The sequence below is a fragment of the Ovis aries genome, chromosome 19 (assembly GCF_016772045.2).
Source record: "Ovis aries strain OAR_USU_Benz2616 breed Rambouillet chromosome 19, ARS-UI_Ramb_v3.0, whole genome shotgun sequence".
Classification (NCBI taxonomy): domain Eukaryota; kingdom Metazoa; phylum Chordata; class Mammalia; order Artiodactyla; family Bovidae; genus Ovis; species Ovis aries.
The window spans coordinates 56,830,857-56,848,643 of NC_056072.1; the positions used below are offsets into that span (position 1 = coordinate 56,830,857).

Consider the following 17,787-nt stretch of genomic DNA (forward strand, 5'->3'; position numbering starts at 1 on the left):
ACAAAATCAGGACATGAACCCAAGTATACTGATCCTGGAGCCCAAACTCCCAACCATTTCACTGCCTTAAATTCCAATTCGGTACTTATTAGTTATAAGTCCTCTGGCAAGTAGCATAAGTAAGGTCTTTGAGGGCAAGAATACTTTATGAAGGTCTGTTGTAAAAAGTAAATGAGATGAGTCAAGGTAAACCACTTGGCACAGTATTTGGAAGGAATACAAAAAAAATTAGTTTTTCTTTCCTATTTACTTTAGACTTAATTTATAACATGGATAATATAGGACTTTGTGAGGGTCAAATGATGAAATTACATAAAAGTCCTTTGCAAAAAATATAGAGAGAATATAAATTCTGTTATTGTAAAGGAACATAGATGTGAGTAGAAACTTAGCTGTGACCTTTTAAAATTCAGCATGTAAAATTCAAACTCCCAAGACTTCCCTAAGAGAGTAGTTTTCAAACCTGGCTACCAGCAGAATCTTTAGAGGAGTGATTGTAAAAACCAGATTCCTTGATCACATCCTTATCTACAAAGACCTACTGAATTTAAAATCTGTTTATCTAGAATCTAGATCCCAGGTGACTCAGATGATAAAGAATCTACCTGCAATGCGGGACACCTGGGTTCAATCCCTGGGGTTGGGAAGATCCCCTGGAGAAGGAAATGGCAACCCACTCCAGTATTCTTGCCTGGAGAATCCCATGGACAGAGGAGCTTGGTGGGCTATAGTCCATAGGGTCACAAAGAGTCAGACATGAGTGAAGCAACTTAACATACACACACACAACCAACAAAATAAGAAGAGACATAGCAAATATATTTAATGAAGAAATATTGAAAGCCTTTCTCTTAAAATCAGGAACAACACAAGAATATCTGCTATCACATGTCAGCCAACATACTGGAAGTCCTAGCTACATAATAAGGCCAGAAAGAAAAAAAAGATGTAAGGATTGGAATAAAAGAAATGAAACTGTCATCATCCACAAATGACATGACTGCACGTGCAGAATGCAAAAGACTCTACAGACAAAACACGAAATTGCCAGATACTAGATCGGTATACAATACAAAAATATCCATTGTATTTCCATACACCAGAAATAAAAGACAACAAAATTTTAAATGATTATTTTAATGTGTATTTATAAATATAAATATGGACTTCCCTGGTGGCTCAGATGGTAGAGTGTCTGTCTACAGTGCGAGAGACCCGGGTTCAATCCCTGGGTTGGGAAGATCCCCTAGAGAAGGAAATGGCAATCTACTCCAGTATACTGCCTGGAAAATCCCATGGACAGAGGAGCCTGGAAGGCTACAGTCCATGGGGTCGCAAAGAGTCAGACACGACTGAGCAACTTCACTTATAAATATATATTTATAACATGAAAAAAAATCAAATATCCAGGAAGAAAAACTAGCAAAATGTGTGGAAGAGCCTACACAGAAAAGTCCAAAACTTTACTTAGAGGAATTAGAGAAGACCTAAATAATAGAGGGATATACTATGTTCATGGGTCGGTGGCCTCAGTGTTATTAACATGTCAATTCTTCCGTAGTTGATACAAGTCTAATTAAAGAGAAGGCTTTTTGTGGAAATTGACAAGGTGAAGAATAGTAAGAATAGTTCTGATGAAGACAAATGCTGGAGGATAAAGCTACTTGATAACAAGGTTCACTATAAAGCTACAATAATTCAGACAATGTGGTTTTTACAAAAGGATATACTGAAATGGGCTTTCCTGGTGGCTCAGACAGTAAAGCGTCTGCCTGCAGTGCGGGAGACCCAGGTTCAATCCCTGGGTTGGGAAGATCCCCTGGAGAAGGAAATGGCAACCCACTCCAGTACTCTTGCTCCTCAGAGCCTGGTAGGCTACAGTCCATGGTGTCGCAAAGAGTCGGACACGACTGAGGGACTTCACTTTCACTTTTCATACTGAAATGGCAACCCATTCCAGTATTCTTGCCTGGAGAATCCCATGGACAGAGGAGCCTGGTGGGCTACAGTCCACGGGGTCACAAAGAGTCGGACACGACTGAGTGACTTAATTTTCACTTTCATACTGATAAAATATAATAGAGATTTAGAAACAGACCTCCAGAGATTTATGATAAAACACATAGGAATAAACCTACCTAAGGGGTAAAAATAGGAATGCACCTATGTTCATAACAGCACCATTTAGAATAGTTAAGACATGGAGACAACCTCAATGTTTACTGACAGATGAAAGGATAAAGATACATACATACCTATCACATAGACTATATACAATGGAATATTACTCAGCCATAAAAAATGAAATAATGCTGTTTGCAGCAACACGGATTGAACTAGAGATTATTATACATGAGCAAAGTAACTCAGAAAGAGAAAGACATTAAATACTATATGATATCACTTACATGTGGAATCTAAAATATTATACAAATCGGCATATCTTTGAAACAAAAACAGACTCATAGACATAGAGAACAGACTTGTACTTGTCAAAGAGGAGCAGGTGGGTAGAGGAGGGAAGGGTTAGGAGATTGGGATTCAGTTCAGTTTAGTTCAGTTGCTCAGTAGTGTCCAACTCTTTGCGACCCCATGAATCGCAGCACACCAGGCCTCCCTGTCCATCACCAACTCCCGGAGTTCACTCAAACTCATGTCCATTGAGTCGGTGTTGCCATCTAGCCATCTCATCCTCTGTCATTCCCTTCTCCTTCTGCCCCCAATCCCTCCCAGCATCAAAGTCTTTTCCAGTGAGTCAACTCTTCGCAAGGTGGCCAAAGTACTGGAGTTTCAGCTTCAGCATCATTCCTTCCAAAGAACACCCAGGACTGATTTCCTTTAGAATGGACTGGTTGGATCTCCTTGTAGTCCAAGGGACTCTCAAGAGTCTTCTCCAACACCACAGTTCAAAAGCATCAATTCTTCGGTGCTCAGCTTTCTTCACAGTCCAACTCTCACATTGATACATGACTACTGGAAAACCATAGCCTTGACTAGACGGACCTTTGTTGGCAAAGTAATGTCTGCTTTTCAATATACTATCTAGGTTGGTCATAACTTTCCTTCCAAGGAGTAAGCGTCTTTTAATTTCATGGCTGCAATCACTATCTGCAGTGATTTGGGAGCCCCCAAAAATAAAGTCTGACACTGTTTCCACTGTTTCCCCATCTATTCCCCATGAAGTGATGGGACTGGATGCCATGATCTTTGTTTTCTGAATGTTGAGCTTTAGGCCAACTTTTTCACTCTCCTCTTTCACTTTCATCAAGAGGCTTTTCAGTTCCTCTTCACTTTCTGCCATAAGGGTGGTGTCATCGGCATATCTGAGGTGATTGATATTTCTCCCGGCAATCTTGATTCCATCTTGTGTTTCTTCCAGCCCAGCGTTTCTCATGATGTACTCTGCATAGAAGTTAAATAAGCAGGGTGACAATATACAGCCTTGACGTACTCCTTTTCCTATTTAGAACCAGTCTGTTGTTCCATGTCCAGTTCTAATTGTTGCTTCCTGACTGCAGAGGCAAATATATATATGATGGATAAACACCAAGGTCCTACTGTCTAGCACAGGGATCTATATTCAATATCTTGTGAAAAATTATAATGGAAAAGAATATGGAAAATAATACATATAGTATATACATAACTGAGTCACTACTGTACTGAGGAAATTAATACAACATTGTAAGTCAACCATAAAATAATTTAAAATTTTATTATTTTAATACAATAAAAAAAAAAGAAGGGATACAATTTAAAACAGAGTGGTCAGGGAAGGCCTGGCTTAGAGGGACAATGTATGCTCCACAGTGGGAAGTCTTCTATCATAGAGATGTCACTTCTCCCACAAATATTTGGCAAATTCAAGGCCTTCTCAACCACAACATCAAAGACTTTTTAATGGAACCTGACATTTGGCCCCAAGTTTCATATTGAACAGGAAAAAAATGTAAGAAAAAATAGTCAAGATGACTTTGAAAGGAAAAAAGACTGGGATTTTCCTAACACCATCAAAACATACTGTAAAGTTAATGTAATTAAAATGGCGTGGCACTGGACTACAAATTTAAAAACAGACTAATGGAATAAAACAAAGAGTAAACAGAAACGTGCCGTGTTAAATGTGTGTGTGTATTGGGGTGGTGGGGCCGGGGGGGAGACACAATCTCCTGCTTCTTAACTAAGCTCTCTAAATATTTGTAGTTTTCCATCAAGTCTCTTGGATTTTTCCCCAAAGAGATAATTTTATGCTTCTTTTCCAACTGTTACGCCTTTGGTTGGTTTCTCTTTTCTAACAGCATTGACTAACACACCAATACCAGGTTAAACAATAATGGTGACTGTATTCACCCTTGTCTTAAACCCAGTTTTAGTGGGTGTGCCCTTGATGTTTGTCATTAAATAAGAGTCAGACATGACTGAGCAACTAAGCACACACACACCACGGTAGGCTCCCTGGCAGCTCAGATGGTAACGAATCCTTCTGCAATGCAGGAAACCTGGGTTTGATCCTTGGGCTGGGAAGATCCCCTAGAGAAGGGAATGGCTACCCACTCCCATATTTTTACCTGGAGAATCCCATGGACAGAGGAACCTGGCAGGTTATACAGTCCCTGGAGTCGCAGAGAGTCGGACGTGACTAAGCATACATTAAATAAGATAAATAATAAGCCTGAAGACGGGGGTATCTCTAGTCTATCTCCCTCTCTGTCTATATCTGTTTGTACTTTGCGAGTCTATACACTGCTCCACGCCGGGTTGGTGATAGGTGAGTTTGGGCGAGATTTAACCCTCTGAAATCCTTTCCAATTTAATTATTCTACATATACATCGAAATTAGATTTTAAAATTCTGGGTTTTAAGTGGATGTTTCTCTCTGAGAGATTTTTATGGCTCTCAAGCAGAAAGCAAATGTCCTCATTCTGTGCCCTATATTTAGACTGAATGCCAGCAAGTAGAAAGATTTTTTTTTTTTTTTTTTGGATGCGGACCAACTGTAAAGTCTTTATTGAATTTCTTACAACATTGCTTCTACTATATGTTTCGGCTGTTTGGCCGTGAGGCATGTGAAATCTCAGCTCCCTGATCAGGGACTGAACCTTCATCTCCTGCTTTGGAAGTGAAGTCTGAACCACAGGAACACCAGGAAAGTCTCCAGAAAAATTCTTGAAGGAGGTGAGTTTAGAATAAAGAGGAAGCAGCGAAAGTGCAGGGGATGGAATACAGTTCTGATCGTTACCACCCAGAGCCTGGGCCACCACCCAGGGTCACTTCATCCCACTCAAGACACTTCACCTTTTGATCTGCTGGGGACAGAAACTGCACATATGGTTTATCTCCAGCTATGGGAATTATGCAACAGGGACCCAACTGACTCCTATTCACACACAGACAACCCGAAACCACCCTTTGCCAGCGCCTTGTTGCTACCTTACCATAACCAACCATTTGTATTTGGAAGAACGCCGCCACTGTCAGCGTAATTCAGAAGCAAAGAGATTGATTGCTAGGTTTTGAGTTGTGTTTCAGAGTCTGTCTGACTGCCTGAGCTCTGTGTTCTGAGGGTTCACCAACTGTTTTGGCAGAAACACTGCTTTGTTTTGTGCTCAGTGTATAAAGTCTCCCAGCCAGCACCTTGCTGGCATTTTACTCATGGGCTGGGATACCTCCACCAAAATCCAACTTTGATTCTTTGTTTCTTCCCAGGTTGGTTTCTAGCAGCCACACCCTTCCTCACAGTAGAGTGTGGAATCCTATGCTCACTTGAATACTGTATTTAAATACAGTATATTTTTAAATGAATTACTTCCTTTCATATAGAGTTCTGCCTTTCTCTCCACCCTTCTCTCTCACAAGCCTGGGCTTTGAGGGTTTGTTGGTTAGGTATTAGGTGTTTGGAAGACGGTAACACCTGACTCAGTTGGAATGGGAACTCTGGCTTAGCCCTCTGGTGGGTACATCATGAGGCTCTGGACAACCACCAGTAGGAAGTCCAGCTTCCCGTTTGTGCTTATGCATGATTACTCGTCACTTGTAGAACTTCTTCTCAGTTCATTCGGACGTGGAAGCTGATATGAGGAAGCCCTCTTCCCACAGCGCCACCTCTAAGTGTTTGTTGGTTGTTTAAGAAGCTCCCTTTTATGGAGGCAAAGAGACACATATTTTGTGATCCTAGGAGACTTCATCTATTGAAGCCTCGGACTTCAAAACAGAAGAGAGGCCTGAGAGGGCCATAGTGGCGAAACGGCAATATGAAAACACGTTTTTAATACTCTCTGCGCTTGGTCTTTTCGACCTTTCATGAGACTGATCCTGTCACTTAGGGTAAATGTTTTAATTAAAATGCTATTTCAAACAGCCAGCAGCCCCGAGGCTTAAAGCAATTGTGAGGAATAAAGATGCTGCCAAAGAGCCCAACCCCGCTTTCCAAGGAAAGCTCGGTAGGACTCCTCCTGCCTGCCTCCCCTGGGCTGGAGAAAGCTGGATTTGACCCAGAGGTTGACACTGCATCTCTGCCCTGTTACTCTGAGTGCTTTGACCCACATGCATACTGACTGTTGCTTGAAGGATCCTGTCCTGGGTATCCCAGGGAGATCTTGATATCAGCAGCTTCTACTTCTGTATTTTGATGATGGCTATAATATATCCTTAGCTCAGATTCGACTAAACAGAGAGTCTAAACTCTTATATTTGAAGACAGGCTGGGTGAACAATCATCAGAGAGGTTGTAAACTGAGTCGCAGGGTTGACCTAGACCAGTGATAAACTGTCTTTTATTAGACTGGGTGTCCCACGGGAGGAATTCAGAGACCACTCTGGGGTAATAATAACCGGGAATAATAACTAATAAATAATAATTGGGAAACAGTAATACAAAACACAGTCCTCTCTGTTCATGATAACCATTCACCATTCAGCAAGATTTTAAGATTATCTACAGAGGAGAAGAGGGCAACAGAGGATGAGATGGTTGGATGGCATCACTGGCATTGCTGACTCAATGGACATGAGTTTGAGCAAACTCTGGGAGATAGTGAAAGAACAGAAGCCTGGCATGCTGCAGTCCATGGGGTCACAAAGAGCTGGACGCAACTTAGTGGTTAAACAACATGTGGTCTACTTACAAATGTAAAGTAAATTTTTAAAAAAGAAACAAGAAAGAAAAGACAAGAAACCAAGTCCCTTTCAGATATAATGATGTTCTTTGAAATGGCAGTTTTAGGGAAAAGGATCCTATTGGGTGTGTCCTCAATTAATCTATGAACTTAGCTCAGGGCCATCTGGCTTCAGAAGTCCAAAGATAAGACACCAATCCTTGATAAATCTCTGCCCTACATCCTTGCCTTGAGACAAGCAATGGACCCATTTCTTTACCTTAGAACAGTCAAACAGATCTCAGTAGAACAAATGTGGAAGAGAAACTTAAATCTTTAAACCATTCAACGTGAGGGAATCTTCTAGAAATTTCCTAAGGAAAAGTCATGTTTCACTCATATGTACTCAGTCTATTCAGAAGTTACAACTCTAAAAATAGAGACCAAGTCCAGCTCAGGGGGCCACTCTGAAATCCTGATATTGGTAATTCTTTGATCCCACCATACATGGGGCTTCCTGAGAGTCTAGGGTCCCTCTGCCTGAATTCATGTGCTTCCTGCAGTCTGACCTGAGTGCTGGGAGGCCAGTGTTTCCACATTGTAGCTTTACTGAGTGGGCCCAGGCTGACGCCTCCATGGCCCTGAGAGTCTTCTTGTCCATGAAAGCTTCACCTTCAACTACCTACAGCACCTGATCTCTTCTGGAGGAATCTGTGAGGTGTCTCTTATTATACATGAAAGCCTTTGGAAATTACCAACAGTGAGGGTCGGAACAGTAAGTAATGACTCCTCTCAGAATCCTTTTCCTAACCCACCTCTTAGCTGAATCCCCATGTACTTTATTAGTTAACCATTTATAACTTATCTATTCAACATCTATCTTCCCCCTTAAGCTGTAAGCCCCATGATGGCAAAGCCTTTATCTGTTTATTCATTTCTATGTTCCCAGGACCTTGCAGAATACCAGGCACACAGTAGATGATCAGTATATGTTTGTTGAGTGACTGACTGATGTTAGAGTAACTGCTTCATATCTTAGGGCTCTAGGTTTTTTATCTATAAAATGATGGGATAGATGAAATCATCTCAAAATCTATACCAGATGGAACTAATTTGTATCACGATTTGTAAAGGGCACTGATGTTTCCTACCTACTGTGAAATGCATTAAAAATGTGAGATGCATTGTTGGATGCATAGAAGGATGGATAGAAATGGGACAAAGTAAGTGTAATACAAAGTTAATTGTAGATAAGGTAGTGACTATATTCAGTTACTACACAGGTATTATTCAGGTTGTATTCAGGTATTATTAAGGTAGTATTCAGTTACTACACAGTTACTTCAACTTTCTGTGTAGTTCAAGATTTTCAAACTAAAATGTTGTGGGGCGGGGGAGGGGGGGAAATGTGGTGTTCAGAACAGCCTAAAGCAAGTTTTTTGGTAGAAAAAAAAGGCAAGTAATTCAATATAAAAGTCATCAAAATTAGAAATAGAACAAACAGACAAAATAGATGTATACATTTTAATAGAATTGTGTGAACTTGCAAAAATTTTATGTAAGTATTAGAGGCAATATATGTGTGGTAAGAGTTTAGAGGAGAGAGCAACCTTGAGGAACACCAAGTTGGGCCAAAAGGGCTTCAAGGAGGAGGTGATATTTCAGCTGGGCTTTGAAGGATATACATAATCTGGATGGGTAATGAATTTAAGGAAAAGAATTTTGTTTATATTTTTGGTCACATCTTGCAGCATATGGGACCTTAGTTCCCAGACCAGGGATCAAACCCTCACTCCCTACAGTGGAAGTGTGAAATCTTAGCCTTTGGACTGCCAGGGAAGTCCCAGGAATAGAATTTTTATGGGGCTGAGGACAGCTGAAAATGATAAAGCAAGCATATGTGGAGCAAGAAAACAAGCAAGAACAGTGAATGTCACATCAGCTACAACTAAACAGGGAAAGGTAAGGTTGAAAAGCAATGATGATGATAAATAATATGGTTAGGATCTTCCTTATATATCAGTATTTGAGGTACCTGCACAGAGCACTTTCCATGTATTTATCTCACTTAATCCTCTCAACAAACATGTTACGACTAAAATAGTTGCTAGTAAGGAAACTAAGGTTTAGAGAAGTATATAGTCATTTGCCCAAGGTCACACAGTGAACAAGCAGCGGAACCAGGTTTGACCCAAAAGTCTGACCCCAAAATCCAAACCCCTGACCACTAGACATATTGCCTCCCTGGAAAAAGTGAGGCTAGACTCTAGGGGCCCTTACAGCCCAAAGTAAGGAATTTAGGCTCTCCTCCGTAAGCCTGGAGATCCACTGAAAGATTTTTTTGGTGATCAGAGACTTTTAAAAAGAAAATTGGCATAAATAGGCAAGAGATGGAAGCTAGGAAACCCAATTAGGGAGATGTCACAATAAGGTGTGAATAAAATAGCTGTGGGGACAGAATAAAGAAATAGTCTTTAAGCAGAAATAGTCTACTGACTTTTCCCAACTAATATTGAAATATATTGAGAAAAATCACTGTTTTGGTATTAAATATTCAAATTAAAAGTATCATTAGATCCCAAGCGTTGCATTGTATTAGCCTAGTGAGGCTCCAAGGACAAATAAGTGCACATTTATTTATTTATTGTCATTCCAGTCCACTTGCCAAGCTGCTCAGGCCTCAGGGAGAGTTTGAGGGTCGTCAGCATGTTGACAGGTCAGGCTTGTGTGAACTGCCCACAGGGCTCCTTTGGGTCCAGTCTTGCAATTCTCTGTCACTAGTGATGAGCTCCAGAGTGGATTCAAGAGGTCCAAACCCGACTTTCCCATCAGTAATCTGATAGAGCTAATCTCCCTTCCCCCAGAGCTGGATCTAGAGAGGTTAGGGTTTGTTAGGCTGTCACCGATCATCATCCCTGATCCACTGGGATGGCTGTGGCTTTCTGCTGGGAGCTGCCCCGAGGAGTCAGCTGGAGGGTGGGAATTCTTATCAAAAGAGATGTGTGCGGATATGGAGGTGGACGAAAATTCCCAGAGAGGTGGTGTTCCCTGGGGGACATTCATTGACATGTGGGGCAGTGTCCCTGAAACAGTTGTCTGGTGTTCCCTCCTCCCCTCTCTCCAGTTATTTCCCCAATAAAGTGACACGCTGGGGAGTACAGACCATGAAACAGGAGGAAAGACTCCTGAAAACATAGAGCAGTGGACAAGCATAAATGTGCATCCGTGTGTGTGCGTGTGAGAGATTACATCACTACCAAGATGGAAAACAAGTTCTCAGACAGTGAGAGAGGTGAGGCAGTAAGAGGGTCAGACAGTGAGAGGGTGTTGAAGAAGAGAAGGGTCTACCAGAGAGAATGAAGAATTGCATGATTTCCCCACGTGTTCACAAACAACAGGCTTTGAAGTCCAGGGAGATGTGTAGGAGGAAGAGCACTATTGGAGCCTGAGCCCAAAGCTCAGACGCTGGGAAGTCACTTATAATGAGGAATAGGCTCAGGGGGCTGTTGTGAAAAACTGAACAAGCTGAGAGATGAATCGGTGCTTCATAAACTGTAAATTGCCTTTAAAGTCCAAGGTGCTACATAAACTGCAAACTACTACACAGATGTAAGCAAGAATGATCACAATTATTTGAGGAGGAAAACATTATTCTGAATGTAGTCTGTGACCTGAGAATTAGACAGTAAGACCATTTTAAACAAACAACAGAATTTGCCTGTTGAAATGTATCTTCTCTCTTTCAGAATCTTATTGATCTTATACTCCTGATGGGGCTTGACATTTATTTCAAAGAGAAACTATTCAAAACCGACAAGACTCCTCTGGGATTCATTCTCCTTTGAAACCAGTTTATAAGCCACACAAAAAAAATGGTCTCACTAATTTATAGTCACCTTGTGTTTTGAACCTTACATGTTATCTAGCTTAATCATGAGAGCTGAGTATAAAAGAATTTTAAGTGTTTTTTTTAAATCAAAATTCAGTCTCTAAACAATGCTTCTTAATCATCTCGGGGGTGTGTTGAGGACCTGCCAAAGTGCACAATGCACAGAACAGCTGGCACGGGAATGTCTAAGTTCTGAGGCAGAACTCTGGATCTTCCAAGAGTTGCAGAAGTTCCAGTTTGGGGGCCCCAGTTGTTATTCTGTCATTCAGTTGCTAGCTAAACCGTGTCCAACTCTTTGAGACCCTGTGGACTGCAGCACGCCAGGCTCCCCTGTCCTTCACTGTCTCCTGGAGTTTGCTCAGACTTGTGTCCATTGAGTTGGTGATGCTCTCTGAGGGTTATAGATCTGAGGGTAATTATTTTCTGAGCATAAGCAGCAGGTTTGTTGGAACAAGTGTTCAGCCTCCCCAAAGGAGCTGGTTGAGGGAAAGCACACCACTGTAGGGAGGATCATAAGGTATGAGCGTGTAAAACTTAGCCCACTAGAGTCACAGGGGGGCTGTGCAGTCATTTCTGTAGCTGCAGTGGTTTCTGGCCTGTGTGTGTGTTTGTGTTCGTTGCTAGTGGGATGTTTAGGCGGCAGCTTTTGCCTCCCCAGGTGTCTACCCTCAACTCAATTTCACCAACTCAGTCTGGAAGAGCCATAGCCCGAGGAAAAGGCATCGGTGCTCTTGGTGTCCAGCTGGTTACAGGAAAGGAGGAAAGGCATGACTGGCATCTGTGTAGGTGTTCTCAAAGGAGTCCTGGCCAAGGGCAGGGAGGGGTTGGAGCTGATGCTGCTCTTCTCTGTGTGAGATGGAGGGGATGTCTTATGATTCTCTCACTTGCTGACCAGTGTTAGAAACAGGCTTTAGGTGAACTCCCTCATTTAACTCTTCACCTCCTCAGAAAGATAGTATTATTCTCATAGATCAAGAAACCAAGGCACAGAAAAGCTGACACAAAGTCAATTAGCTAACAACTAGCCAAGCTTGAGAAATCTGTATGCAGGCCAGGAAGCAACAGTTGGAACAACAGACTGGTTCCAAATAGGAAAAGGAGTACATCAAGCCTGTATATTGTCACCCTGCTTATTTAACTTCTATGCAGAGTACATCATGAGAAACGCTGGGCTGGAAGAAACACAAGCTGGAATCAAGATTGCCGGGAGAAATATCAATAACCTCAGATATGCAGATGACACCACCCTTATGGCAGAAAGTGAAGAGGAACTAAAAAGCCTCTTGATGAAAGTGAAAGAGGAGAGTGAAAAAGTTGGCTTAAAGCTCAACATTCAGAAAAACGAAGATCGTGGCATCTGGTCCCATCACTTCATGGGAAATAGATGGGGAAACAGTGGAGACAGTGTCAGACTTTATTTTGGGGGGCTCCAAAATCACTGCAGATGGTGACTGCAGCCATGAAATTAAAAGACGCTTACTCCTTGGAAGGAAAGTTATGACCAACCTAGATAGCATATTCAAAAGCAGAGACATTACTTTGCCGACTAAGGTCCATCTAGTCAAGGCTATGGTTTTTCCAGTAGTCATGCATGGATGTGAGAGTTGGACTGTGAAGAAGGCTGAGCGCCGAAGAATTGATGCTTTTGAACTGTGGTGTTGGAGAAGACTCTTGAGAGTCCCTTGGACTGCAAGGAGATCCAACCAGTCCTTTCTGAAGGAGATCAACCCTGGGTGTTCTTTGGAAGGAATGATGCTAAAGCTGAAACTCCAATACTTTTGGCCACCTCATGCGAAGAGTTGACTCATTGGAAAAGACTCTGATGCTGGGAGGGATTAGGGGCAGGAGAAGAAGGGGACGACAGAGGATGAGATGGCTGGATGGCATCACCGACTCGATAGACGTGAGTCTGAGTGAACTCTGGGAGCTGGTGATAGACAGGGAGGCCTGGCGTGCTGCAATTCATGGGGTCGCAAAGAGTCGGACACGACTGAGCAACTGAACTGAACTGAGCCAAGCAAGGACTTAAACTCAGATGTAAATTGAGAACTCCTTCTACTGCCCAACACTGACTCTTCCATTTCTTCCCAGCCCCTGGGAAATGCTCCCGGGAGCTCCACCCTCGCTAGAAGCCCCTGGAAGTAAAAGAGACTCACTTATCTCACCAAGGACAGTGTCCCGAGCAGCTGGCCCATTGGACATCTGGGACTCAGCCTCATTTGCTTCTATTACTAACTTCCTTCCTGACCTCAGCAAGCTCCGTAGGTTGTCTGTGTTTTCTCATCTGTGAAATGAAGAGGATAGAACTAGATGAAACTTCCTGCTGAAAAATGCAGTGCCTGGATTCTGCGCACTCCCCCTATTCCCAGCGGCCGGCAGGCCTCCCAACCCTGGGTGCCACCTTCTCTGACCGCCTGGCTAGAAGGAAGCTCCACTCCAACCACATGCCTGGCTGTTGTCCATGTTACGCTCCCTTGGCTCATCGTTTCCACTCCCTTCCATATTTAATCTGAATTCCTCAAACCTTTTTGTTATCTCCTATATAGTTCCCCAATGTAAGAATAAACCAATTTATATTTTAATTCCTCCACAGCAGACAGTTGGCTGTTTCCATTTTTCACTAACAGCACTGACACTAGTATTCTTTAGGTTGCCTCCTTGACTACATGTGCAAGGGATTTTCTAGAATGAGTGTCCAGAAATGGAATTGCTGAGCCAGGGGGTTTATGTGTTAGGTCTTGCCAAATGGTTCCCCAAAGTGCTGGTGCCAACATACATTCACACTTGCAATATGCTTGTTTCTCACATCCTCACCAATCCTCTCAGGCTTAACAGCCTTCCAAACGAACATTCTGGCTGCATTAGCCTCATGGCACTTAGTGTTCTCCACTTTACATTTGTTTATACGCTACCTCCCCTCCTGGGCTATCACTTTTGCGAGGGCAGAAGCCTTGCTTAACTCAAAGAATGCATTGAGCTTAGTAAGGACACAATAAAGGGCTGTGAACAAATTAACGATGAGCAGAACCGAATTTGTCTTGACCCAAGGAGATGGAGATTCCATGAGGCGAGGGATGAAGCATCTCTCGCTGTTCATCTGGGGTGAGGATGTGGGTAGGGAATCCCCATCAGCTGCGGCGAAGGTGGCACAGTGGTCAGAGCTGGCTGACAAACCAAAGGTTTCAACATCTATGGAGGACTGTCTTCAACCTTTGGAGATGCAAGCTCTAGATAATTTTTTATCATGGTATTCATCAAATACTTACTGATTGCTGAAAGTAGCAAATTTCCCAGTCTCTGGGTTCGTCTTTTTATACATCAAGATTGCTGTTTCTGAACGGAACTCCCCCACCTCTGGCCCCACCCCGTTACCAAAGGCTGGATAGGATCCATGTGTCCTTTGGACTAGGAAGCTGTGTGACCTCTGGTAAACGCCTCCCGCTTCTGACACCCCAGCAGTTCCAGGCTGACTCATCTTCTAAATAAGCCACTTGTGGCTTTTGCTCTGACATCACATGTGGAAGAATGAGTAATTTTTTAAGAACCAGAGTTATATTTGATCAGAATAAGATGCATTGTGTATGTTACTCATGGTTCTAGGACAAGGGGTCAACACTGGTAACAAGTACCCTAACCTTCTCCCACCCCTTCCTGGGTAAGTATGGATATGAAGGAGGTAGGAAGGATATGAAGGAAGGAGGTAGGTATGGATATGAAGAATTTTTGTGTACATTTATAATTTTGTTATCATATTATGTATAGTTCAATAAAACTGTATCTTGCTGCTTCTGCTAGATTAAAAAATGTCATAAAGCAAGCAAGGCCATGGGGCTCTGCTCCTTGGGTTCAAAGCCCAGCTCCACCACAGACTAGCTGGGTGACTTTGGACAAGTTATTGACTCTTGATTTGCTTCCATTTCCTCATCTGTAAAACAATAGTGTCTATCACATTGCAAGGAACAAATGAATTGATATATGTTGAGTGCTTACGATTGTGCCCAGAACTTAGCAGCCACTGTGGATATATTAGTAAATATTTCGTTGAATCCATCACAGTGTTTAAGCTCAAAAGAAATGCTCAATAAATACTTTTTAATGAGGCAAATTCATTCTATTAAAACACATTTGGAACAGGAGGGGATGGGAATAGAAGTGACAGCAAGTGGGAGCTCTTGGTTGGAAATGGAAGCAACCATGAAGATCAATTCCTTTGAGCTCAGGTATTACCCTCCCACCCTCCTTTTGTTTGTTTTGTTGGCTGTTTGCGCCCGGGTTATGCGCATTGTGGTGGGAGAAGGGCTGTCCCCCAAGTGTCATTCAGTGGAGGTTCTACTTGCTGTTTTTTAAGTGTAAAAAGTTGGCAGAAGGACGTCAGGGTTAAGACTCTGAACTTCCTCTGCAGGGAGTGCAGGTTCAATCCCTGGTCAAGGAACTAAGGTCCCACATGAGCGTGGCACAGCCAAAAAAAAATTTTTTTTAATTAAATACACAAATGTGTGTGTTAGTCGATCAGCTGTGACCCCATGGACTGTAGCCCACCAGGCTCCTCTGTCCCCATGGGATTTCCCAGGCAAGAATACTGGAGTAAGTAGCCATTCCCATCTCCAGGGGATCTTCCCCACGCAGGGATCGAACCCGGGTCTCCTGCGTTGCAGGCAGATTCTTTACTGTCTGAGTCGCCAGGGAAGGAAGCCCCAGTAAACAAACATTTAAAAAAAGAAAGAGGCAGTTTTAGATCCTCAAACCCTGGGAGCCTGGGCTTAGTTCGGAGGGAGACCCAGGCACCAGAGGACTTCATTCTTGGACCTCTCAGCACCTACTGTTTGTGAGGAGTTTATCAAGACCGCAGCATCAGGACGGGTATTATCTGGTTGAGTGGTTGGTGGGGTGGGCATCGTGTACGGGACATTACTGAGGTAAGATGTTAGCATCAGGGCAGACACAGTGTGCATCCTCACAGCACTTGTGGTCGGGGGAACACACTGAGTCATGAGGAAGCCAGACTGAAATCCCTCCAGCGCAGACTTTTTCAGGATGTTGGGAGCTTGGGGACCCCATTCACCAGAGCAGGTCTGTCCTGCCTCATCAGCACCTCCGTGTGGGTTGGAGCTAAGGAAACGGATGAACCTGACAAGTGGCTTGGACTGGCCACTATGGAAGGAAGGGTGCCATGCTTATTATTAACAGAAAGTCTCTAAATCCCATACAACTGGTGGAACGGCTGAGTTACTGAAGGAGGTCCAGCCATCCTGGAGGAAAAGGTTCGCCTGGGCGATGTCAGGAAGTGCGGCCTAGGGAGCGTCTGAGGGACAGTCATGTTCTCAACCATGTGCAGAGACAGTCACATATACACCGACAGCTTCACCCTTTCTCTGCCCTCCACTCGTGCACACTCGCGCGGGCCTCACCAACGTCGTCTCAGTCAACAGGGCGGCCTGGGGAAGACCTCACGGCTGAATCAAATGCTGGTGAATGCTGCTGCTTTTATTACACCAAAAGTCTTAACATTTATTTGGAGAGGAACACAAAACTTGGCGTACTGGCATGCATTCTCTACAGCATGGCTTCAGAGGAGCTCAAGACCACCACGGTCTGCTCAGGACGACCGCGCCGGAGGGGGCGGCGAGACCACAGGTCCTTGATCACTGGAGTCAGCAGACCACAGGCACTTCGCCACCACAGAAGTCGAGGAACCACGTGTGTTGGGAAGGGGTGTTTCCAACAGCTAAATAGGTGTGACAAGGGATCCGGGTGTGGGTGAGTCCCTAACAGGTACAGCCTAGAATATTTGGGGGAGGGTAAGAATATTCTCCTCCCCAAATGGGCAGCACTGACTACAGTGGGAGAGAGGCATGCTTAGCACTGCATCTGAGTTCAGTGAAGCAAGCAGATGTCCTCGGTGAAGGGCACCCTGGTTTCACAAGGGAGAGTAAGACATGACGGCGCTATCACAGTAAGGCCACTAAAGTCACAGCAAACAGGGACCTCAGAGGAAACTCTCACGACTATGGGAAAGGGGGCTCGACCCTCTCTGATGCCAGGTGCCCCTCGCTGGTTAGGCACCTTGCCCTGAGACTGTCACCTGGTTCCTTTGCTGGGCTGTACCACGCCACTGAGCACAACGGAGTGGAGGAGGGGGCCACGCACGTCAAGGGCACGGGACATCACCACCCAGTGTGGCGGACGGTTGCTGGCAAGTGTCTTGGACACCTTTCCGGGTTGGGCCGGCGGCCCCCTGTGTGTCTGCAGAGCTAATCTGAAAAGAGGCTGGCAAAGGACTTCCTCAAGCTCCGGATGGTCTCTGCTTTGGCTTCATCCTCACTGGCTGAAGAGCGGAAGAAGGAAGATTCAGAGAAGCTGAAGGCATTGGTCAGGGACTGCGACTTGCTTGAAGAAGATAAAAACCAGAGAGAATGTGAGACGGTGGTGTTCCAGGCGAGGGAGGGAGGGACGGTGACACAGGGGTACAACAGTCGGAGAGCGCGCTCCCGCCCCAGGGAGACCGGGAGCCAAAGGAGAGAGTCAGCGTGGGGAGGGCTCCCAGCCCTGGGAGGCCCCACCTTCTCTCCCCCTGCAGCACTGCTGGAGCAGGAAAGGACGGGGCCGTGGGGCAGGCAGGGAGGAAAGAGGGGCTTGAGGCTCTTTCTTTTCCTTAATGCTAAAGCACCAACTGGGTAGGTACCAAGCCAGGAACCTCACACCCTCGCCCACTCTCGGATGAAATGCAGGAACAGGGGCCAGTGGACTCGCATGCTCCCTCTCCCACCAACTGTCCGGGAGCGAGTGGAGCTGGTGTCGGAAGAC

General features: G+C 44.2%; 1 protein-coding gene across 3 annotated transcripts in view; it reads right to left on the minus strand.

Moving 5' to 3' along the window:
* SYN2 (synapsin II) overlaps positions 1 to 17,787 on the minus strand; it is a 216,305-nt gene that overhangs the window by 44,223 nt on the left and 154,295 nt on the right. The window contains exon 13 of one of the 3 annotated variants that reach the window (XM_015102478.4): positions 16,447 to 17,370. The exons of the other annotated variants lie outside the window; for them this stretch is intronic. Coding sequence (XP_014957964.2) covers positions 17,235 to 17,370 — 136 coding nt within the window. The 3' untranslated portion in view covers positions 16,447 to 17,234. Of the gene's footprint in view, positions 1 to 16,446; positions 17,371 to 17,787 lie in introns of those variants that run through there. 3 annotated transcript variants of the gene reach the window in all.